The sequence below is a fragment of the Copidosoma floridanum genome, unplaced genomic scaffold (assembly GCF_036245765.1).
Source record: "Copidosoma floridanum isolate Cflo_tuat_1 unplaced genomic scaffold, Cflo_Japanese_pri ptg000035l, whole genome shotgun sequence".
NCBI lineage: Eukaryota > Metazoa > Arthropoda > Insecta > Hymenoptera > Encyrtidae > Copidosoma > Copidosoma floridanum.
In genome coordinates, this window is record NW_028321912.1 from 887388 (window position 1) to 914452 (window position 27065).

General features: G+C 32.5%; 1 protein-coding gene across 1 annotated transcript in view; it reads left to right on the forward strand.

Annotated features, from left to right (window-relative positions):
- Positions 1 to 27065, forward strand: part of gogo (thrombospondin-1 like protein golden goal) — a 193071-nt gene that overhangs the window by 99086 nt on the left and 66920 nt on the right. Inside the window, exon 2 of the mRNA XM_089597643.1 lies at positions 19138 to 19237. Within this exon, the coding sequence (XP_089453769.1) occupies positions 19177 to 19237 (61 nt within the window). The 5' untranslated portion in view covers positions 19138 to 19176. The remainder of the gene's footprint in view (positions 1 to 19137; positions 19238 to 27065) is intronic.

Consider the following 27065-nt stretch of genomic DNA (forward strand, 5'->3'; position numbering starts at 1 on the left):
AAAAAAAATATTTTTCTTTTGTTTTGACAACTTGCATCTGATTTACTGAGCGAAATGATAATTTTTGCTAGAATTCCTCTATGATTTTTATAATTTATTTCTCTAAGAGTAAAAAGTAACAAAGCCAAGCTGTAAGATAATCCATAACTAACAACTTATAAATGATTATAAAAAAATCATAAGAATTACAGTTAGCTATATACAATATCAACAGCTGTATACATTTTTTTGTACTACCCAACTTTTGTAACATTTTGCCGCACGTTAGAAATACTTGTTTAAAGCAAAAGATACACTTATTTGTGAGTGGAGTAGGGTTTTGAAACTTTACGCGAATACGCCACATAGAAATAAATGTTTAAAAATTACACACTATATAATAATAATAAGATTTTTTTGAATAACTTAATTGTAAGAATTATCATGTGATAAATTTTTTTTTTCAATTAAAAAACCTTAAAAATAGAATATTGTTAAAAAAAAATTATTAATTGGCTGTGGTGTTTGAAGATGGTTGCAATTGGTGGTTACGTAAGATCCAAAAGAGGGTGTAACCATAACATTTTACCGTTCCTAAAAATCATAGTATCCATATTTACATGCAAAAAAACCCTCAAAAATTGCACCAGAAAGAACGAAAAATTCACGTGTCCTTGTTCCGATATGGAAGGTACATATGCACGTAGCAGTTACACTTTCATCGAGTTTAAAGGATCGAGGGGTAGAAACAAGTTACGCATGCCAATCTCGGAAGGAAACTCCCCTGATCTACGGGCGAGTGTAGCCTGCGGACGAAAAAAAAAAAAAAAAAAAAAGTAGGGAGAGAAGAAACAAACAAAGTCACGCGTGTGCCCCTCTCTCCCCATTTTTTTTAATTACAAGAGAAGATTGGTCCTCTAAAGCGCGAAGTCAACGATCGCAGCGTACCCCCAGGGCATGCGTGTGTGCGTTTCTTTCTTTTTTTTTGTCGATGAAAAAATTACGCGCACCCTCGAGCTCGGTTTTTGTTTGCTACGAGTACATAAAATCTGTACGTGCAGCTTCGTGACATGCGCTAAGTGTGCAAGTGTACATGTGAATATAGTTTGGAGGCCTTATTTGTGTCTCGTGTACTGCAGTCAAGAGTATAGGCTCGTTGAGATTTTTATTAAAGTTGGTGGGTGTCTACATTGGTGTTATTTTACATGTATTTGTTAGAATCATATATAAAGTATGTATTATACAATAATAAAAATATCAACATTTCAATTTCTTCAAAGATTATTCGGTTTATTTATATGTTTTTTCCTTTAGTGTATACGTATGATTAACAAAAGAAAAAGTAGCAATATTGAATTACGAAAATGGTATAGGCAGCGTCCACTGTTCAATGAGTATTGGTCAATTTCTTTTTTTTTAGTGTTAAAATATCTTTTACAGGCAGGAGGAATTTTCTTTTCGTATAGCGTCATTTTATGAATTTAATTGATTTTTTTTCGGAAGTAAAATGGAAATTCTTTCTCCTATATAAAACAGTCAATGATAAACAAGTTTTTGAGATAAGTTTCGTAAAGAAAAAAATAAACGATTGTATTTCAAAAATGAATAACTTCCAAAAACTACTAAAATAATATCGATTTTGACTTAATATTGTTAAAAAAAAAATTATCGTGCATATAGACATTTTTTCTAGAACCAGGGATACAAATTTTTAGGAATGTTTCATACGAGGAACATTAATAATTATCAAATTTTTGTAAATATCGAAGTAACATCTATAAAGATTAAGTGTGTAAAAAAAAAAAAAATACATTCAACACTAGGATTAATGGCGTTAAAAAAGTCGTTCCACTGGGGGACCTTTACTTTATATAACAAGTTATATAATTATATCTACATACTAAAATATAAAAGAAAATTTTGATATGTGAGCGTTTTTAAAGTAAGGTAATTTTACCATTTATAAAACACTTTCAGAGAACTTACTCAACAAAAAAAAAAAAAAAATTATTTTAAGTTATCAAAATATTGGTAAATTTACAACAATTTATAAAAGCAAATATCGTGTATATACACACCATAACACAACTATATAAAAATGAAAAACATAACTTTCAATGTTTTTTCTGGGCTCATGAGAAGTTACAAATACGTATATCTTTCATGATTATGAATACCTTCATCTCGTTCGGTCCTTATGAACTTACAGTTGCAATTAAAAAAAAAAAATTTTTGTCGAAGTATCATAAATCTTATGATTATCATAATTATTTTATAAATTTGATATTCTGTTTGAAAATTGTAATATTTATCATACAAAATTAGTGCATTAAAAACACTTCTAATTACCAGAAATTTAATTAACAGTAACTTTTTTTTAATTACTAAGAAACGTCAATCTTTTCAGTATTCAAAACAGCATATTATCGTAATTACAGAAAGTTGATGATTTATTTTTGTCATTATTTACAATAAAAACGGTATTTAATTAACACGATTTATGACGTTGATTTTATTACTCTTTCATCGAATTTTCCGTTTATTTCATACACAATTCAAGTAACATACGAACGAGTGGCATGTAGGTGTCAAAGAAACATTTTTTGAACCACCCATTTAATTAAAAAATCTCTCGAGTTCGATAACGGTGATTCACACGCAATCTGTGGCTCTCATTACGTTTACTCCAATAATTAAAATTTTCATCGCGTCCGCACGTGTGAACTTTGTTTCTCCCCTTTTCCCCTTTATTTCCGCGGGGCAATAAAACAATCAGAATAATTAAATCCGGCAGAGCTCCTACTTTGTTTAATTTTACACCATATATTGTAATGGCAATTTGCAGTACGCACACATTTTATCGAGACAAAAATTCACGAGGACATCCAAAAATTCCCAAATTCCAGTTAACAAGCCATTTTTTGTAATCCTCTTACTGTCAATTTCGAGATTTAACATTGTTCATTCACGCTTGCGTCGGTTCTTTTTAAATCACATCAGTTTTTGGGGTGAAATCGGTCGGACATGTGTACCTGTACAGATGTAGTCAGCATGGATTTCGGGAAATTTTTTTTTTCGTAAAATCGAAAAGTATGGATATTTGAATTTTGCAAGAGCCAAAAAAATGATTGGCCGTTTGACACGTCTTGACACTTCACAATCAGTTCACTATAATGTAAAGTATCCAAACGATTTCCGGTCGGTCATTTAATGATTTCAAAGTGACTTCATTATGATTTTATTGGAGAATCATCATTTTTAATGAATATATATATAGCTTTATGAAGAATTAACTACTTAAAAAGTGAACTTTCTTAATTTCACAATCACAAAGGTTAATAAAAAAAAATTCCAATTTGATTTTAAAATCATTTGAATTAAAAAACTATATAAAATATTTAAGCTATTTTATATACGATTTTTAAAAACTATTTTATATTTGCAAAAGAATAATATGACTAATTTAAACGTTGATACTAATGGTTATTATAGTTGTAAGCTCTTTGAAACAAATAAATGTACGATTTTTTTTTTCAATATTTTTGAATACAGTTTTTGATTCGACTGTCACGTACTTTTTGTAAGTTAAAAACAAATTACTTGCAGTGTTTCTTTTTTTTAAATGAGTTCAAAATATTTTTCCTCTTACAGTGTACGTTCTTATTCAAAATTTAATACTTGAAAAATTTTATGGTTTCATGAGATTTTTTACACCAACTTATTAGATCTTAAACTTCAAAAATTTGTAAATAATTTCACTGGTTTCAGTTAACTTGGTTAATGGAGTTCTCATAATTTCGTGGACTAAATAGATCTTCTATGTACTCGGAGATAAGCGGCTAAAAGTGAAAGCCAACTTGCCCCACGAACCATAGCATCCCTTATAAATAAACACACATAACCAATAAACAATTGAAATGGTCTGCTAAAGCCCTAGGCATCATGTAAATCATGATGCCTGACGAATTATGTCACAATTTAATTAGTATCGGACAAAGGACACGTGCCCACGTAGGAGTCACGCATATAATCAAGCTTTGACTAGCGTTTACGAGCACGCGCTTGTCAAAAGCTGCGATCAAAGGAGCCCGTATACGTATACGTGCACCCTCAACACGCTATTGTTACAGGTAAATTACATGGTACTTGTTACTTTTGGTGATTGATAATCGTTGCGTGGGATTTACGAGGGATTATACTGACACTGATATAAATATTACAAAAATACCACGGGAAGCGATGCACATCTGGTGTCGAGCAGCCGCCCTAAATTGGAGGTGTCACTCAAGCTTGAGAAACCCTAATGCCTTGAAGATGGAATCAGATTACTGAAGGAAAAAAATTTAAAAAATCCAAATACGGTTTCTCAGTATATGCGTGTATAATTTATACAAAAACTAAAGATTTTTTGAACCTACAGGGTGATGGGGTTCTCGTGCATATGTATGTATTGTATCTTATATTTATATTATATACATTGCAAATAGAATTTTGGGATAGCACAAACATAATATATTTAAAAGATCAAAAATTGAAAATTTAATACGCTAACAGCGACTAATTTTGCGAAAGTATAGAAAGTTTATCTACTTTCTAAAAACACATTTATTAATGAAAAATAAATTTTTTTATCAACTTCCAAGAGATCGATGTACTAAAAAATGGATAGACGGTGTATTAAAAAACTTTCTTTTAATGACATCTAGCTAACTATCTTTGGGGTATGCAATCTTTAATGACCTCAAATACGAGTTCATCGAGTGAAAATAGGCAGGAATGGGTAAAAATCATCAAATTTTTTATAGTTTACTTGGTATATTTTTTTTACGATTTCCTATTATGTAGTGCAGAAAAAAAAAATTCTTTCGATTACAAAATACCAATTTGTTTGGCACGTATTAGGTTGTAATAATTTTCTATAATAATATTAATTTGATACTCCATCTCTGAGACAGAAATTTTTCTTATCAGTTGAAAGTATTATTTTACGTATAATATAAAATATTGTTTTAGTAAATTGTACAAAATACTATTAATATAGAGAGGAACTAAATTAAGACGTGCATCATTTGATAGGATTTGAAGACATCTTTGTAGCGGTAACCATACAATTTTTTTGTATAAAATTAAAAACGTAATTTATTTTTTTTCGAACCCAGAGTTTTTTATTCAGTTACGTTTAATAGATTTTTTTAAAACGATGATCAACTGCTCCGTCTCTATTTTTAATGAAACCCAATTTTTATCTATAAACTCTGTTACCCATTCAATAGTCGAGTGATAAAAACCAAATGTATAGAAAAACGAGATAAGCTATGCAAAACTCTTTTTAAAATTCTCTGGAGGACACTGTGCGCACATTCTTTTTTTTTTTTGTTTGTTTTTTCAACCCAACGGAAAAAATCGGACTCCCTGGGTATTATAACGCCAGCCGTTGGGTAATAGAAATGCATTTTTCGCGCGGCGAGAGCTTAAAATACGCACAGCGTCCAGCTCAAGCTACTTCTCGTTACGGTGAAAGCGAAGAGCTTTGCCAAAGTTATAATTGAATATTTCATCCCTAGCGGAGCTTGTGATGGAATTTACCTTCTGCCTTGGTTTTTTTCGAATTTTCTTCCTACACTGCAGCTTACGGTCTTCAAATGCAATTTTTTCCCTTGTTGCTACAAAAGCTTGCTGATCGAATTACGACGTTTCTTCATTGCAGAACTTACCCACAGAAGCGTTCAATCGATCTATCTTCTTTAATCAATCCGACCAACAATACATTTATGCGCTTTTTTACAAAAAATTTACACCAGTTTTTGCGGATAATAGATAAGCACCCCTCGGTAAGTAAGTAAAAATAAAATATATTGAATTTCAAGTCTTTATAAACGTTCTGTTAAACTTTTAAACCATTCCTGTGTCTAGTATCAAAAATATTTAAGTAAAAACACGATTTTTTTTAAGGTTATGTATGGGCTCTTAAGATCAGGGTACGTAGCACTTGCGTCACTGTTCTGGATTCTACCTACATTGAAAAAAAACTTATAGATTTTAATGAAAAATCAATACGATGTAGATAAATGTTTCTTAAGTATTTGATACAAATTTTGTAAAGATTTTGCGTTTACTTGTCAAAACGTTTGTAACTGAAGTGAAATTAAATGTGTAAACTGCATGCGTAATTTTGGTTGCAGCTGGCTACAGTGAAAAACGTGTGGATTCAAACACAGTCGAGTCCAATCGATTTCAAATAAAAAAATGATAGTTTTATTTTTATTGTTGTTACTGTTTTTTGTTTTAATGCCGAGAAATAATAGAAGTTAACAATGTAAAGCCAACCTTATTTAATCAACAACATTACTGATAGTTTCATTTCTTATTAAATAAGTGGTGTACCTCTTATTACCCATATTCCATGATATACTCCTCAGATGCTCTATTCACAAACAATAATAATTTCAAAAAAAAGTTCTAGCCTAGAAGTAAAAATTTCCAACTTCTTTTATTAACCAAAGTGTGTCCATCAGTGTTCGTAAAATCTAATTTTTTCTTCTCTAACATTATTTCTGTACATTTAAAGAGTTAGTTTACTAATAAAGAAGTAACAATATGCAACAGAAGAATTTATTGATAACCACTGTTTGACAAGGGGCTTCACACTCTGAAGTCTTTCGGAGACTTCTGAAGTCTTTGAAATACTTAATTACTTATGAAGTCTTCTTTTAATGACTTGAAGTCTTTTTAATGACTTAAAGCTAAATGCACTCTTGAAGTCCCGGTAAAAAGTCTGTAGTCTTGTGGAGACTTCTAAAGTTTTTGAAAGACTTAGAATAACTTATGAAGTCTTTTTTAATGACCTGAAGTCTTTTTAATGACTCAAAGCTATATGCACTCTTGAAGTCCCGGAAAAAAGTCTGTAGTCTTTTGGAGACTTCTGAAGTCTTTGAAAGACTTAGAACGACTTATGAAGTCTTTTTTTATGACTTGAAGTCTTTTTAATGACTTAAAGCTATATGCACTCTTGAAGTCCCGGTAAAAAGTCTGAAGTCTTTAGGAGACTTCTGAAGTTTTTGAAAGACTTAGAATGACTTATTAAGACTTTTTTAATGACTTGAAGTCTTTTAATGACTTAAAGCTATATGCACTCTTGAAGTCCCGGTAAGAAGTGTGAAGTCTTTAGGAGACTTCTGAAGTTTTTGAAAGACTTAGAATGACTTATGAAGTCTTTGAAAGACTTAGAATGACTTATGAAGTCTTTTCCAATGACTTTAAGCTATATATACTCTTGAAGTCCCGGTAAAAAGTCTGAAGTCTTTAGGAGACTTCTGAAGTTTTTGAAAGACTTAGAATGACTTATGAAGTCTTTTTTAATGACTCGAAGTCTTTTTAATGACTTCAAGCTATGTACACTCTTGAAGTCCCGGTAAAAAGTCTGAAGTCTTTGAAAGACTTAGCATGACTTACAAAGTCTTTTTAATGACTTCAAGAGTGCGCAGCCCCTCGCTGTTTAAGTAGACAAAAAACGACGAGTCTTGTTTTTAATCATCGTCTTTCAACTTTCTTCGTGTGGACGAATTTATTCATAAAAACGTATTTCGTATATGTACTTGTTGTGTATTCGTCAAGGAAGCCGTCTCAACCAGGTCATCGCTCAGTGCGAAAGTGGCGTGTACACGCGTGAGCCTTTGTTCCACAACACAACGAGACACGAGTGAGCAAGAGTCACGCGAAGTCAAACAGAAAATAAAGATCCATCCTCCTTCGGCTTCGGCTGTGCGTATATACGCCATTACGGAAGGAAGAAAATGAAAGATCCCGTGCTTCCGAACGAGGGGGTGGGTAGGCGCCTCGAATGAGGATTTATGGCGTCTCGAGGAACTTTTCTTCGAGGGGGCGCCTTTGGGGGGGGTCGGCCACTCGACGTAGCGCAACAATTTTTCTTTCTTTTCATACATTTATGTTGCACGAGGATCCCGTTGGCTGAGCAACGAGGAATGAGTCGAGCTTCCTTTTCGTACGTCTTCAGTGGATTTTTGTACCTCGAGTCGCTTCGGAAGAGGTTGGAATGATTTTTCCGTCATTTCTCTTTTTGTCCACACGCATACAAGGCGGATTGTCCGAGATAGAATTCAAGAGGGTATTGATGGATTCTTCGAAATCGAAAATTTACTATTCATGCTCGGTTCGTAATAGATACGAAATTGGTTTTTTTTTTTTTTTTTTTTTTTTTTTTTTTTTTTTTTTTTTTTTTTTTTTTTTTTTTTTTACTTCTTGCGGACAACTATAGTAAAACTGATTGATTTTCTTAGTACAAATCCGATGTGGCGTGAGTCTCTTCATAAAATATTCAAATTTAGTAAAATGAAGGGGTCGATGTCTTAGTTTTAAGGGTACCCAAAGTAGAGTTTGGTATTTGATCATATCGCTGCTAAGATTGGGCTGCTTGATTCCGTTTTTCTTATACGAATACTTGAGTTAGGCCAAATTGAAACGCCGCTGTACTCAATTATTTGGTAAGTACTTTACGCTTATAATTTATGAAAATTGGTCCGTTGGACGTATTTTTAGTGAATAAGATACTAGAGGGGATCAATGATAGTAAGCAACTTTGGTAGCACGTATGCCAACGTTGTAACAATATTGGGCCACGTCATCATTCTTTCATAATCCAGATAAAAAAGCGTAAGTTAGTATACCAATTTGAGAAGGCCGATAATGATTGATGATGAAATTTTTTAACGTCAAAGATACAACAACATTTCCAACAATATTATCAAGCTGAAAAATATGTTTTTTTTTGTTTATTTTTTATGTACATTAAAAGAGATTATAATATATTTTATGTTGGTTAAAAATAGATTATATTGATATTTTTACATTGGTTTGTAGAATCTGGGGATAATGGTAACCAGCTACACCGTAGTACATTTTATCAAAAAAATTTTTCCAGTCTAGACATTCGATAGTTTAGTTTTTGTTTTTATTTTTTTTTTTTTTTCACAACATTTTTAGTATCGTCTCAAGTACATACATTACCAAACCAAACAGAGCTGTTGTTTGTTTGGGCATTGTGTGGAACGTTCTTTCGATCGACAGTACCAATTTGCGAGAAAAAAGAAATGTTACATACACAATCTGAAAAATACCTTAAAACTAATACGTATAGTCATAACTTACACTCCTTGAACAGAGGCAGAATCTAAAACAATTTTCCACCAAGGTATAAGGCAATATTTAAATTTTCAGGCTAAAAATACTAAAAAAAATTATCTTTTACGAAAAAAAAAAAAAAAAATTCTTCTACAACGCGCTGAAAACCGGGAGAAGAAAAAATGTCCACGAATTTTTAAAGCGAACACACACACAGCGCACGAGCCGTCTTTAATTAATTGAACGCAGCGACGACGGAGGGGTGCCGGCCGTGGCCACGAAAAATCGATATAGGAGCGCATACCTCGTGTATTAGGCATGCACACGCACCGTGTACGTCCTTTGCCCGTAAAAGCCCTTTATGGCTGTCCAAAGCCCGTGTGGTGTACTGCATCTTCATTAAACGGACATCTTGGCCATTTTCGCTGTCGATGTGTGTATTATTTTGAGGTTTACACGGGCCTTTGAGGTGCTTATACACGAGCTGGCTGATTAACATACATTGCAATGGAAATAATCAACAGGTGAAACTATTTGCTGCAGTGCTGTGTTTACCACTCGATATTAATGGATGATTACGGAAGCTAATGAAATACATGTTTACAAGTGCATGTGGTACATTGTGTAATTTGATCCTTGTTTGCTCTGCAGTGTATATATATTCAGCTGTGTGGACGAGAAAAAAATGGGATCAGATGTATGATGGAATCTAAATACCTAGTTTCATCACAGAAAATAGGTGTTTTCCGCACTATTTTTAGTATGGAAAATCGATTTTCCCTCGTAGTGTGCAGTAATGTGTGACAAACACTTTCCGCACAGTGTGCGGAAAAGGTGTGTGGAAGAGGTTTTTGCCGCATAGTGTGCGGAAAAGGTGTGTGGAAAAGGTTTTTCTACACACCGGAAAAAATTTTTTTACATACCAAAAATTCCATCTATTAGAAAATTTTTACTACCCATGCACTAGTATTTTTGTTGAAAACGGTGATTATTTTACTACTTGCACGGCAGAATTACTGACTGATAAAATTCAAAAATCCTAGACGACGGAATGACACTATGGTTCATAGTGGCAGCACAAATCATTTTCTCCTAACACAAAGTAAACAGGCTTATCTGACTAGATTACACTCTTATTTTAAAAATGCAAAAAATAGGTAAGCCTATACAGTATAATATTGTAGCTGGTGTTTAGGTACAGGTATCCAATCTTCTTTTCTTCAATAATAATTTTTTAAAACTTATACTTAACCATGTTATTACAATTGTATCTTTGTTATTCGGTGTAATCGATTTTTAAACCAAAAAACATTTAATCATTTTCAATTAAAAATAATTAAATGAAAAGCCAGTACATGTGCAGCTGGTGAAAACCTCCTGATAAACGATGCTTGTAAAAATACGCAATTTCCTTCTCGTACCTATTATTATCCGTACACTTAAATGTTCCCAAAACAAAACAACAATAATCACGTTTGTAACGGAAAAGTGAAAAGGGCATTTCCACGGACACAAAGTGCTTAAAACCCGCGTAATCGCGTTAGTACTACGAGAGGTAGGGAGGTGTAGTACAGTTGTAAGGTTTGCGTTGTAAATTCGACACCTGAAAGGAGGAATCGATTTCCCGTTTGTCAACCGTTGGCTGACTGGCGTGGAAGTATCATTTGGCCCGGCGATTTGCAGCTGATTGGATTAGGACCCCTCCTCACTCAAGAAGTGCGTCGCTTTTATCTCGTCGAATAATAAGATACCTACCTCGTTTTCCATCGAGTTACCTTCCTGTACGGGACCAATGGTATTGATGTTGTTCGAGCACCCAAGAGTCGGGTACACTTAGAATTCTGTGATTCAGAATACAATTTTTTCGAAAAATATCAGTGATGTAGGCTTACTGAATTATTATTTTCAGAAAAAGTATATTGTGGCTGATTAACATATTCGAAAAAAAAAAAATATCTTTCACTTTTTTGGGCATTCCAAAATTGCGAGTTCCATATATATATTTCGGGAAAAAATACCCCACTCGCTTTCTCTAAGCCAGTGAACAAAGACTTTTAAAGTATTTTACAGATATCGCATATTTCAAGGATGTCGTTTCATTTGACTCGTTACGAAGTCTTGTGAAAATATTCTTTTCGCCGTCATTTCGATTATAATCTACACCCAGTGGGTTTCGGTGCTGGTTGTCCCACCAAAAAAAGGCTCACAGCGCCTACAAACTCGATTTCCCGCGTTACAGGTAACAAAAACAATACAATTACTTCGTACACGCGTATGAGGGGTCTGTTGGCATTGTTGGATTGGAGAGCCGACAAAAAAATGGTAGGTTAATAAGATTGGGCGTCCGGCACCAAAACACGACAGGAGGGACCGCCCCATTGGCTTGGTTTTCTAGAATTCATGCAGATTAGATACCGCCTGAATTTTCTGCAACTTTCTACTTGTAGGTATGTGCGACAGAAGATTTTATTGCAGGTTAGAAGGATTTATGGAGTTTTCGACAGTGTTATGGACACAGGTAGAGGCTGATATGTGGTTACAGTTTTATATAGTGGTGACGTTGTTTTCTTCTTTGGTAACTGAATTGTGACCGGCGCTTCTGACAAAATGAGTTTTAGAGTTTACTTCCAGTTTAGTATCATTTTTCTTGTTTGACTTTTTCTGCGGGGTTTTTCTGTAAATCTTTACTGCTCTGCAGTCAAAAGTTGAAGTTTACTCTTACTAAAGTATCTTTGGGAAATTTTTAAATGCCAAAAATACGATTTTGGTTACGAACAATAATTTTTGGTTGATTAACGTTTTTCAGATTGTTACCTTGATTTAATAATACTCAAAGTGGAGAACGAAAGTAATTTATGTTGACTTTGAAAATATTTTTTAAGAAATTTTATCTATAAAGTTTAGTAAAAATCTAAGAATGTATACAAGTATACAAAAATTTTTTAAGCAAGTAAAAAATGCAATGCATCAAATAATTTACATCAAAAAATAGCTAAATAAAATAAATAAATTAAAAAATAAAATGATAGATCGAAATTTAAAATATTTGAATGAATGAGGAAGTTAAAAAATAAATAAATAAAAGTGCGCAATATATGTATAAAACAAAAAGATTACAGGTTAAATCTATGAATCCTTGTTAGTGTTAAACAATAATATACTTATCCTGAATATCATCATACCATTTTTACGTTAAAAATATGTACATAAATTACGCGCCAACATTATCCAAAAACATTTTAAAGGCATCACTTATCAACTTCTGTGACGTCTAAATTTAATTAATAAAATTAAATTGGGGTAGTTTCAAAATGTTTTGTTTAGCAAGTAACCCTATACTTACGCTCGTAATATTTTTTTTTTAACAAACTAATAAATTTCTCGTAAAATTTCTCGCTCCATAATATCACTACTTTTTCATTACATTCAAATTCAGGGATAAATATTTCAAGCTCGATTAAGCAAACATTTTAACAGTTGGTTCGAAAAAAGCAAATATTGACGGTGACTATGAGCTTCTAAAAATATATTCGTACATAAATTTGGAAAGTACACACGCGCAACGAAATTTCCAGAATGCCTCTGGGGGTTGGGCTCATTTTCCTTCTCCACGAGCTTTCCCAAGGTTAGTGGGCAGACCGAGGGAAGGAGGGGGTGTTTTATGTATACGAGCGAACTCACGGAATTACACGAATAAGAGGCAATTCGCAAGACGTTGAGGAACTCCCGTCGTTAGAAATGGGGATGAGTTTGCCATAGGTATAATATACGAGGATCTTGTGTTACAAGATTTTCTTTGGTTTCCGTCGTCCTTAGTTTTTTTTTTTTTTTTATTTCAGAGTTGCTTCGTATTTTTAGTTGAAAATCGTACCAGAGGCTTAATAATTTTTCTTTGCAAATTACATTTATTTTAATATTTGCACTTATTTATGCTGATGTATGTTTATATATTTCACGGTATGGATTGTAATTGGGTAAATGTTGGTAACGCATGGATCACATTTTAAAATAAAGGAAAGCAATGTAGAATTTCTTACTTTAACATTTTCAGAATAAAGTGAGTTTCTTGCGGATCCCTGAATAAGCTTCCGAATCCTTACGTGCTTCTCTGAACCCATAGTTAATTTAATCGCCTCTGGTCTGGGATGAAAATATCGACTACCTTCTCCTCGTTTTCGCTTCTACTATCTTTTTCTACCACGTTTCTTATTTTCTACACTCACTTTCTTTTCTTTTTATGGCACCTGGAGGAAATGAGTTTTGTCTGTGGTGTCACGTTGAAATTTTGGTGCTGATGGGAGAAATTTTCTTTTCGTGTACATAGGTATCTTGGGTTATTTTTGTTTTTACCTGTCATTGTCAAGACTTTTTTCGTCAGTGGGAGATTCGAAATTTATATTTTTGTAACATTTTCAAAAATAAGATTACAGTATTCAGGTCTTATTGAGAGTGAATAATATTCTTAACAATTTAATGCTATTAATTAAGCTCAGTTTTATTTAATCGTCTTATTTTCTTCATAACTATTTCCTATAGACTTTTCATTGGTATTCATACGATTTATTCTCGTCTTTTAGTTATTATATAGATAGCTTATTTCTCTACAATAAGCGTTCCTGAATTTTATGTTTTCATCGGTAAAAAAAAAATACAATACCGATTTTGTGTAATGAAAATATCCATTTCAAAGTTTTTATTATTCGAACTAAAAATAATAAATGTAAATACTTGAACTTTTATGTATATAAACGTTTAAAATACGCTAATTGTAAAGAATGCCTTACTGCCTGAATATGTATAATTAGTGAACTTCTCGGGATCCAAACAGTTCAACTTAATAATTTATAACTTGGAAGTTAATGTATTAAGAATTGTTATATAAATAGTTGGTTTGGATTTTCAATTGAAAAAAGGGTTATGAGAGGTTTAAATCTTTTTTTAATAAGTGTATCTTGTATTAAAAAAAAATAAAAAAATAACATTTTATGAGTGAAATTCAAGACATAAGGGTAATATTTAGATGTATAAATGTTTATCTAACATTTTGTATTAATACTTACCCTTATAAGCATGTCTCATGATACAGTTTTTTAGACTTAAATTTTAAACTATTCGACAAATTTTTTTACAGAAAAATATATTTTCATCTGCTGACAATAACTCGTATCGATACTAAGATATTAATTACAAATTATATTAAGACATTATTTTTCTTACTTTATAAAATAACTATATAAATTAAAGTTAATTTTACGTTTACTCTGTACAGATTTATCTTTTTCGTGATGTAATACTCATCATTTAAAATCGAATTGAAATTAAATTTTTAATATGTTTATCTAATATATTATTTTTATAACCAATGAATTTATAACTAATGATTTTGTAGCATGTACCATATTCATAAATTATTTATCTTAGCTTCTAAACTCTATAAAAGTTGTCAAAAATCTGAAAATGTTAGATAGTGTTGCACATAAAAAATAATCGTCAAAGCGTCATTGATAGATAATTTTTTATGACACTTTTGAAAACGTTCATAGGTCATATAATTAATAAACATCGTTAATAAAATAAAATATAAAATTGAGAAAGACTATAAATAATGTTAGTAATTTTTTCATCATTTTTATCCAATAGTTAATATTGAGAACAACATTTGTCGAAAAGTATAATAATTTAACAGTAAACCATTGATTTGAAAAATGAAAAATCTTAATACCTCAAATATATAACTGTTAATCAACATATGACGAAGCTACGTACTATCTATCCATCGGTAGTTGATTTCAGTATTCGTTAATTAAATTTAAATCTTTTGTTTAACAAACTATACTTTTAGAGAAACTTGAGAAATCTGTATTATTTAAGTTTTTTTTTTTTTGTGTGAAGGGGCAAGAAAATACATTTTTTTTTTTTTAAACGAAGAAAGTACCAAATTTTATTTGCAACTTCATTGCTATCCCGTTGTTCTCCCATAAAACTTGGATAACATCGTTTACGACACAAGGATGATAAAAGTGTATTTTATGACGTTCTTCGAGCTACCATCACTAAAATATTACCATAAATATTTTTTTCAATCTCCTATTTCACGAATAAATCTAGTTCATTCAAAAAAAGACAAATTAATCACATCACCCTTTTTGAAATTTAGTTTTTTTTTTTTTTCATTCCAGAAACGCGTAAACAAACTTCCAATCAAATATTCAAGTTCAGTCAACAGAAACGTAGTCAACTCGTTTGATCTTAACTTTAACCACAAACAGTCCCCACAGACACAACGTTTGCCGTATTTATTTATTCAAAAGGGTAGTTCTCACTGCTGTGATTAAGAACTTTTTTGGAGTTGTCACAGGAGTACTACTGATTTTTTTTCCAAACAAACATAGTAGGTCTTATTTATAAGATCCAAAACTACACCTGACCACATACAGACTAGAGAGTGAATTTTCAAAGTCATGGTTACAAATTGGCAAATGATTTTTTGTCACTTCAGTATTATTTTACTTTAAAGCATAAGAATTTTTTTTTTTTTTCGTAAAAGAATAATCGTTGGTAGCTACACTAAATGTTTATATAGCTTAGGAGTAATTCGTTGACCATTCAAGTATCAACGGGGAACTCGGAACTCGAGACTCAGTTTCCGTAATAATTTACCGTCAGTCCGAAGACCGTAACTTTTCCCCCTTCCCGTCCTGGAAACGATGCACATCATAGCAAACTCCACGCACCCCTTCTCTCTCGAACACTTCACCGTACATACAAGAGGCAAACTTTGTTTTCCGGCTCGTAAATTAGATAACAGTGCGCGTATAGGTTGGCTCGATGTCAACTTTGTTCACGTGATAACGAAATCAACGGGAAAATCAAAGGGACTTGTGGAAATCATTTTCATCGTCGCCGGAGATTTTTCGCGCTCATGGTGTCTTTATAGGACCTCTGGACTGGTAACTATGGTATACGGCACATCGAGCACTTACCGGAGAAGCAATTATCGCGCGATCCTCGTTTCTTTACCTCTCGTCTTTGATGTTTTATTACGGAACGTTTTGTCGTATTAACTGCCTTATTGCAATTACCAAGCAAGTTATTGGCTTCAAGTGCTGTTGACGCGTAAAATTTTTATATTTTTCGTTGCTAAAAAGTGATTAATTTCTGAGCCACTAAATATTCTACACCAATTTATTAGCTTACAGAAAGATATTAAAAGAATCAGATTACCCGTTACCCTTTTTTCGAGATACTCATAAAGAAAATAGTCTAATAATAAGAAACGTGACAAATTTGGAAAAAAAATATTTTTCACATTCAGACTGTAGTACTCTGTTAGTGGTAATATTGAAGTTCTATAGTAATTAAAAATTGGCTCCTTAAAAAAAAATATCAGCAGAGGATTTGTTCCCACTTTTTAAAACGCCTCAAAAATGTGTCTGGTAACTAACGATGTCAGTAAATTTACGAAAAAAAATTTAGTTTTGTGATATCCCAAGGAAATTTTAGTGGTGTCCATAATGTTTCACCCTAGTTTTTCAACTACAATATAATCAACAAAACATAAGTGTGCCATTTCCTATTTTTTCGACTATTATTATGGATTTGTCCAACAATTAGAGATGTTACAGAGTTTAAAACAAAAAGCTTATTCCAACAGTTAAAAAAGATCATAAAGATACTTTTAATGTTTTTCACTAATTTTTTAACAATTAATGGAGGAATAAATAAGTTTCACACTATGAGATCCAAATTTTTGTAGTGTTTAAGATGTTTCACATCAGTTCCTTAACTAACAATGAAGTAATGAAAATATTCAGACATGTATTTGTTCCTACTATTTCGATACCTATGGTAAAGAATTCGTTTTATGCTTTAAGATATCAAATTTGCTTATAAAAAACAAATTCTACGCTGTCTGACTGATGTTTTGTTAATCTTTGTGATGTTTTTAAATATTAATTATTAAATTACCGTAGAAATAAAAAAAAATGAATGTAGAGGGACATCTGTTCCTACTATTTTGCTACTTATAAAAATTTTAGTGAATAAAATATTACCTTAAATCTTGCACATTTACGTATCAAATCATTTCATAATACCAAAGTCAATGTTAATTTTTTTTTTTCAATATCACTGCATTATTGACACTGGTATTAGCACGATCACGCTCCTACGTGTGTATCTATTAAATTACGTCTAATTGAAACTACGGTAAATTTGAGACGCCATACCAATTTCTATAATTTTTCTCCTTTTTCAGGACAAGTTTCACCATATGTAGCTCTATTCTAAGAATCTCTGTATCGTCACAGTATCCTGAAACCACCATAGTTTTGCAGTTAAAATTGATATAGTAATCTTCTATACACATGTAATAACAATTCTTTCTTTCCATTAGAATTCCATCACGGTAAACATTACCGTAACTTTCTTCTCCCTGCATATACCTCACAGTATCCGTATACTTATCTTGTAAAACCCAATAATCCAGCAATAACTCTGGCTATATCCAGAAAAAGAGCCAACAACCTCCACCACCCTCTTCCTCCCTACTGTAAACACGTAACAGGTCACATACGAGAGCGCAGTTCGGTTACCGTCGATTTTTGCAGCCATCATTGAATCGAAGAGCTTTTTCCGCTTCCGCAGCAGATGGCCAGAGAGATACACATCTCGCGGTCGCGTGCGCGTCGCCATCAGTATGCGCGCGAGCCATGCTCTTATGTAGGATTCCACCAACGTTGCAACCCGACGACGCCACACACGCTCGATTTACCGGAGTACGTGGAGCGCATCGCCAAGTCTATATAAACCCCTCCCTCTCTCCTCGCGTGTGCACACCGTACGATCATCTTGTCGACAATGTTGTGGATTTTTTTTCTTCTTTTTTTTTTTTTAGGCTCGAATTATCAATGGATCAGAGTTACGGCTGAGCCTGCTCGAGTGATTGATGACTCTAGTGATTTTGGGGTGTTTATTGTAACAGCTGCTACGTGTTTTTTTTTTGTTTTTTAGAATTATATTATTACTTCGTTTTTTGGAGGCTTGATCAAAGTTTCTTTAGTTTTTTTTTTTTTTTTTTTTTCAAGAATATAGCTCCGTTAAAGATTAAGTTGATTCTATGAATTAAAAAAAAAAAAATTCTGTGGATACTTGAAACTGAGATCGGACTAATGTGAACAAACAGCCCGTAACATTTGTATACCACGTGTAATGTTAAAAGTTGTTACGGTTAAAACAAATGAAATTACTTACTCGAACATGATTCTATAGTCAAATTATTACATCTATTTTCAAATCACAAAACAAACAGTAACTAGTGGTTTTATTCGAACCAAATATATGCTAGCTCGTGATGAATGAGATTATTTGTAAACATGTCCAAAACAAGCAGTTATTAATTTTAGAATTTTTTCATAATTAACATTTCTTTAATAACTAATTTACATAAGTGCAAAGTATCTTAGAATCTGATCTATATTTGAATTACAATCACTCATCGCGATATTCCACCGAAGTAATCAAATATCATAATTGTTATGGATCTTGGATTCACTCCGAAGTAATATTTTTTTGAAAGATAAGACCGACAATAAACACGTATTACATGTTTGGTAAATATTACTAAATGTTTAATCAAATTTAAAATATTCAAATGATTTTTCAAACTGCAGTAACAGAAATATCTACTTTGAATAGTTTAATAATGAACAAATAGATTTATGTAACTTTTATTTGGAAAGTGTTTGTTGATTTAAACAAGTTAACTATTAATAGTAAGAGATAAACTCGTATTCAAAAAATGAATAGTCATTGGCGATCAAAATGTCACTAATTGTGATTTACGTGTTTCGAGTATAAATAGTTAAGAAAATGTGGATCATTGTACATGGTTGCGTTTGTTTTGAAAAAACGAATCACCTTTAATTATAACATTTAATGAATGTTCATAACATTTTATAAGAAAACTGTCGAATAAATAATTCGTGCCAAAAATAATTTATGTCTGTATTTGTTTTACAGTGACTGTTGGTGAAGAAAATCACCGATGACGTAGTGGACATGAATTGGCCGTCCAGATGGTCGCCGTTGCGGGTCTTGATTTTCATTCTCCTAAAATGTGGTAAGTTACATTTTAAAACAACCATGTTGTTTCACGAATATTATCAATTTGACTACACCCACGCACTCTGATAACTTGATTTCAATCAGCCGCTAATCCAAAAATCCCGAAAACGTTACGCAAAATCGATCGACGCACGTGCTTGTCAACCACATGCTGTGGACATAACAACCACTCATTACGGCTACGTCAAAATTATGTTCGTCGATTTTGTTAGAACGCACTAATGAGACGTCACGTTTGTCAGGTGACTCGCGAATCTGAATTTTGCTTCGTATACGTAACGTTGACAGACAATATAAAATCACCAACAACCACGCAATTCATAGAATTGCAGCTTCAAACAATACCGACTATCGTACCTATTTTTTATTGTTTCAACGAACGCGATAGTTGATATATTTTTCATGTAACTATGGTAAAAAAAGCCACATTGTACTTTGACAAATTCTAATCCACTTCTTCTTATATCATGAAGATGCCAAGAGACAAGTGCGCATACCTTCACGATAACAACCAGAGTATAATAGTCGTCGAGCTTACATTGTACCTCATGTACCCTACATGAGTTGGGCGTGAAAATTCAGCAACTATATTCTCCTCACGCCTGTCTGCATTCCACCTGTTCCTTATTCCTCGAGAAATTCCTGCCGTCAGAAAGAAGATTTGTTCTAACGGGGAATTCTGTAGCTTCCTTAACCTCGTGAAACGTGAAAGTGGGTGTATGGTGAAAGGTGTTATAAACGTAGCGCGCGTCCTGACGGTTTATGAACGCGAGGAATTTTATTCAAGTGGGAAAGTTGACTGGGACGTACAGCAACCCCCATGTCTTCTCTCTCTCTCTCTCTCTCTGGAAGTTTAAAACGTATCATTTTGATATGACGTAGATGTACAGTTTAGCTCAAAGTATCGTACAAAAGGCAAGATTTTTTTGCTCATGAACCCCTATTTTACGTTTCATATGGTTTTGATCAAAACTATTTTTATCTTACATTGTTCTAATTACATTTAATTTAATCAACGAAATTCACTGCTCGATGCTTTTGTATCGACTAAAAAAATTAAACATAACGCTTTTAAGTAAATTACCAGTACACAGTGTAAATTACATTAAATTATGGGTTTTATCATGGTTCTTTTAGACGTTTCATTTTTTTTAATTATTAGACATCCTATGGCTTCGAAGATGGGGCATAAGTACTTATTTAAGGTTAGGAATAAATTAGTTTGCATATTCGATGCAATATCCATGTCAAATGTAGATCACCTTTAAAAGAAAAATTATTCAAAATTTTTAATTATCACCATCCATTATATAAAAATAAATACGAATGAAACAAAATTCATGTGAAACGTAAATAAGAAACGCAAAGCGTCACTTTGAATCATAACCACAAAATTTACCTTCTCTTTTTCAGTATGAAGGTATCATGGTACCCTGCAGGAAAACAAGTTCCCTCCTTGGCTTTAATAAGCTTAAGTACTGCATGTACTAAACAAACAGGGACTAAAAATATATTTAACCAAGTTGATATACAACCGAAAAAATAAACGGATCCACCTCGACCGTGTTGTAAGTATACGTGCCGGTGTAGTGGAAAACATACGAGTTATCAAGCACACCAACTTAATGAGATGGTGACGGATATTACGTCACCACTGTTGGATCGTAATTTCCGATTGGCTAACGTGTTTGTGTTGTCAGCGATTAAGTGTACGTTGGCTTATTTAGGGACTAGGTATTGTATGCAGAGATGTAGGACCTACGAGTGCTGCCATTCTAGTAAAAGTGGCCCAAAGTGTCTTTATTCTAACCTGTTATAAGATACGAACTTAAATTTTTCGCGGAATTTTCTATGGAGTAGGGATTGTTTAGAGATGTCTACGAAGTAGTCATAATTTTAATTATTACAAAAAGTCTGGTGTGTCGTTTAACTAAAATTAAAAATAAGGTACTTACTAACTCCATTGAAGAAGTTGGAAGGATAGGTTATGTTAATTTTAAATCGTTCTGCCATTTCATATTTGTCACCTGTATTTTTTAATAAAATTGGATGGAATTTAAAAAATAGACTAAGAATTAATTACAGAGTAATGTTTGGGTTTGGAATAATAAAATAAAAAAGCAGGACAAAAAAAACCAAACTTAACCTTTTTATGAGGTGTTCTTTTGAGATCGGCAATTTATTTGAATCCGATTCAAACAAATGCTCGTCACAACATTCATCTGTATTAATGAATATATTAATAAAGCAAAATACGTTAAAAATTAGCTTCTATTCTTCGAATCGTGGTCCTGTTTTGTATTGCTGGTGCCATTCACTGTTGTGTAAAAAAATGGTAATGCATACAAAGGTATCCTTAATTACAGTAGAAAATTGTATACCAGCATCACAGCATATTAATAAACTTTTTGAAACAAAACAAACTTTTTCCTCAAGTCGCACTCAAACACAAAGGTAAAAATGTAAACAACTCCAAGTTTCCGGAAAACTAACGACAAAAAACGCCGTTCCGTAGCAAAAATCAGTCCATTGTGTGCGTGCCGTAATAATCTTCGCGAGGGAGAAAATTTTATTCTTAGCGTCTACGAAGGCGAAAGCCCCCCTTTGGCGCGCACGCACAGAAAAAAGAGATAGAGTGTCGGAGCCGTCTTGAGAAAACTGCTACATTCAGACAAGAGAGTTGCTGCGTGTTTTCTTTTGTGATTAAGTGTACGTTCTTTGACGAGTACAAAAGCCTTGCGACAACGCGAGAGAAAGGAATATGCTTTTTGTATTCGAGCTCGTTACGGCGCTACTGTAATAAAGTTGTTGACTTTTAGCAATGGTCGGCGAGTTGATTGATGCGAATATCAAAATTACCGTGGAGCCATTCATTCTTACCTTAGATCAGAATATCAGAATGATTTCTGGTTTCTAAAAACGTATTTTTTTTTCATGATCATATAATAAATTCATTCCCTACCCTACACTTGAAGAAAAAAATAATCAAAATTTCAGCAGAAATTTCTATTCCGCATAATAAATCAAATGCAAGCCGGCCAAAAAAGAAAAAAGTATTATTTGTAATAGTAAAAATTATTGTTTAAATAGTGAAAATTACGGTAATAACAGTGAAAATTACTATGATGAAACAGTAAACCTTAAAATAGTTGATTAATAAATTTTACTTTCCCGCATAGAAATTCTTACCGTTCAAACCATAATTTTTACTTATCGAATCATAATATTTTATCTATTAATAAACAATAATTTTTACTGTTAAAAATAATAACTTTTTCATTTTTTTTCAGCTTGCATCCGATTCAATGTGCGAAATGGTAATTTTTCCTGGAATTTGTCTATATTTTTTATTATTTTTTTCTCTGTCAATCTGTGAAAGTACATTTTTTTTATTTCATAATTTATATTTATGTGAGTACACCTGTTACAAGAGGACAAAAACGATTAATCGTAATGTTGGTATTATTGTTTATCACAGTTGCATTAACAAAAAAGTACGCAATAATTACAGTACTTTCAACTGCTGATCTATGTTTGAATAATTATTAAAATATTTATTTTTTTCGAAAATCTTAGGTTTTAGTCAGAAAGATTTTATTATATTATTTATTTCATGGATTAGTTATACCATTTAATTTAATTACAATTTGTACAAATTCACAAATGATTTTAGAGTCCAAAAAATTTGATAAAATATTTTTCGGAATTGATCACCCGAAACGGGTGAATTTTATCTTTTCAAGCGTAGCTCCGTGAATATTTAACAAGTAAAAACGTGAAATTAGAGACGGCATTCGAATCCTCCGAGTATGAAGGATGTATAAAAATTTTAACATAACTTTGAATATTCACTTTTCCTTGAAAAGTACAAAATTTCCTTCAGCTTCGCAAAGGTAAAATGTAAAATCTAAAAAATTCAAAAACTCAGAGCTCATTCGTAGCATCATCCATGTTTTTTTTTTTTTTCCTTCAATGAAAATTGCATCCATATCCCACCTTCCAACTCTCATTATTCAAGATACCTCGCCCGAAACTTTTTCAACCAGCGCCCGTATACATGTATACACACACAAACGGCGCGAGCGGGTCTTTGGGAAAATTTTCGACAGCGCGTGTAAGTACCCGACGAAAAAAAGGAGTCGGAAGAAAATCCGAAGTCAGATGACTCGGCAAGCAGCTCCCCTGGAACCGAGTGGGGTGGGGTTTTCTCCGAGTTTCCACGCGCTCTACAAGTGCGCCTTCTCAAGATGCTCCGCGAGACTCACACTCGCCGTCTTCTTGTTTTTTCCCTCGTGTTTCCCTTACCTACTTCTTTTCTTGGGCACTTCTATTTTTTTTTTCTTTTTCTTTTTCCGTATTTTTTCGCTCCACTTCTAAGACTGAAATCAAAGTTTCCCTTAATTGGATGCCGAGAACGGCCGTGTGTTTTTTGCCCCGACTTGAAATTTTTAATTTATCCAAAGGAAAATACGACCGGGGTCCTTCTATGGCTACGGAAAACAAAAGCCATGCCGATCTTTTTTTTTATCCGGCCTCTCGAAAAAGTTTCTCGGGCTTTACATATGTTTCTTGGAAGGGACTTGATTTTGCGATTGACTCGATGGTTATTTGCTCTCATTATTTGTGGAAAAGTAAGCAAGAGAACTTCCATTTATATTCATTTGACATGCTTACAGCAACATTGATGAGATGAATTTTTTTTTCTGCTTCTTTGAAAGAATCGCATGAAATGCTATTTTTCTCATTTCAAATATCCATCAGATAATATAAAATGTATAAGCCCAGAAAAAAATAAAATAAAAAAAATTTTATCAAAAAAAATAATTAAAATTTTTTTTTGCTTTCAGAAAACGCGTCGAGCTACGAAAGTAATGTATTAAGTATATTTGAACCCGGAGAATGAAGCGAAAATGTCAGGAATTTAATTTCGTTTAATTTCAAATGATGTTAAAAAGAAAAAAAATTGAAATTATGGATTTAATATTTTTTAAAAGATTCTTAAAACTCTGGGACAAACTTGTAATAATAATTGCCAAAAAATTTTTTACACGATTTTAAATTTGTTCTACTGCTTTGTTCGTAACTTTACCTCAAAAGATTATTGGTTGAAAAGAAAAAAAAAATAAGTAAAAAAAATGAGCTACAACCTTTTTTTAAACGTTTGAAAAGATGTCCAGCATTAAAAGTTACAAGCATCCAAAGTTCGAAACGAGGCGGAAGTTTGAGGATTTTCAATAAATTAGTTAATTTTCGCTTCATTTTCAAACCTTAAGGGCTCATAACTTTTAAAACTGATCATACTTTCGGACATTCCAAGGAAAAAAAAATTATTTTTCAATGAATCCGTATACTTCCTTGTAGAGAAAAATAATTATCAAGGTTAGAAAAATCATCCATTCTTAAATCTAATTTTAAAAAATTAAAAAAGTATGCACTCAGGCCATAATCATTTATTCAAAGCATTTTTCTCATTTTTTAGAATCTCTAAAAATATCTCCCTCTCAACGGTGCGCTATGAAAATAAACACTTTCAGTCTGGATGTACTCATACAATTTTGACACAACGTCAAAACTTAGTCTCTTTACCAACAACTGCGAAATAAAAACATATTTTCATCAAAGTCACAATTCCCCGCCTAAGAGTAAAATAACTCCTATTAACGCACGTGCTTGCAAAAAACTCCCCTTATCTGACCCATCAAAAACTCCCCTTGCAATTTGTAGGATACGTGGCAGCGGGTATATTTTACACGAACCGCCAGAGAAGAGGCATGCGTCTATTGTCGTCGACAAGTGACGCCTTGAAAAGAGCGTATTCATAGGTGCCTGTACGCATCTCGAGTGCGTCGCTGATGTACGTGTGTAGAGTGTAGACCTCTTCCGCTCAAGTATTTCCGATACCGGTGACGATGGGGGCTGCCGTAAACTGCGAGTTAAGCCATCGATTTTTCTCTTATACAATTATTATTATTATTTTTTTTTTTTATACAAACATAAGAGTAATTTCATTGTACACCTTTGGCGGTGCGATTATGGCGTTTTGATTGACGTAATCCTATTATCATACAACAATGACCAAAGTGTCGGAGGGGGTGGGAGATTGACGGAATTAAGCGTCGATCTCCCGTAGCGGTCTTGGCTTTGCAGCTCAGGATCTCGGGCTAATCCTGTTTCGATCGAGCTTAAATTTAATGCTATCGTCTGTTCGGCTCTTGGTCCCTTGTAGTTTTATTTTTCGAGTACGTCTTGGTCTTAAATCGACGTGTTTTTGATTAGTGCAGCTCGACATTGATTTTATCCAGTTTTTATTATAGACGAACTTTCTGGATAACATCGAGAGAAATAAAAAAAACATCTCAACTACATTTTTATACTTTCCAAGATATCGTCCATTGAAAATAGATGAAGTTTATTACTGAGCTCGCGAGGGAAAGTTTTCACGGTTTTTCTTATGGTTTCTTCACTAAATTCAAATTAAAAACATTTTGATGGGTACCTTTGAAATCAGGATTAGTTGTAACATTTTTTTTGTCCGTCTTGAAATATACTTATTTTTGTACAGCATAGTTTTCTAGAAATTTAGAAAATCTTTTGAACACGCAATTATTCGAATAAAAAAAGTTTTTTTTACCCTTGTTTTTTTTGAAGGTTTTCAAACTTTTGGTTCTAATAATCAGGTAACTCTATAACCATGTATTTCTGAAAATCAAAGCACTAAATAAATAAAAAAATTTTTATTTTCACAAAACTCATTGTAGAGTTGCATCTTTAAGATGGCTCCCTACCGCCATACAGTAAAAAATTTTAAATTATTAAGGTCGATGTCTATTGTAATACAATAATAAATAGATAGTGCAGTTTGACAAAGGGGTACTTTATAAGACACACAAAATTTTCTATTATAAAACTTACTATTTTCCATTTGTTTACAATTCCAAATTTTTTAATCGCACTTACAACAGACAGGAATCTTTCATTTTTTTCCAATTTTAATCTGTAAAATCTTGTTACACTCTTTGGATAACTTAATATAATGTTACCACGGAAAATTTTCAAAAATATTTAATGCTACATAGATGCAATTGTTTACTGCAAATATTCTTAAAGTCATTAATAGTAGATATTTTCTTATAATCTATTGCATCTAGCTTATAAAATATCGAATTTATTTAAGAATTTTCCATTGTGACCTTAATGTTAAATTATCCAAAGAGTAGAACAATCCTGAAAAATTGAAATTGGATGAAAAACCAAAATGATTCCTGTCTTTTGTGTGTGATGATTCTAAAATAAAGGATTATATTCAAATACATTATAGTAAATTTTATACAACAGTTTTTTTCTATCTCATCAAGCATCCCTTTTTTATACTACACTACCTCTTTATTATAATAAATATTAGTCAGGCAACTTTATAAATGTATACAAATTGTGTGCTATGTAGTGGTAGGGACACCTCTTAAGAAGGGATAAAAAATTTGCTTCATTTTGGATGTGAGGTATTGTTCTTGCAGTGAGGCATTAAAATTTGAGGCCGCCGCTATTACGCCCATTTAGTATGTAGGTGAGCAGCGATTATGTGCTCGAGTAAACTTCACGAAGCTGAAAACGGTATAAGTGTGTCTTAGCTTGGTGATGGTTGGAAGAAAATTGCGCCGTTTTAAAAATGTACCATCGTTAAAACCCTAACATAACCGTATCGTGAATAACTCTCAAAACGGTTTAGCTGAGTAAGGGTACAAGTAACCCAAGAAATTATTTGACATAAGCAATTTTTTGTCTTAATAAGCACAAAAAAACTGAAAAAAATTGTTCCAAATAAC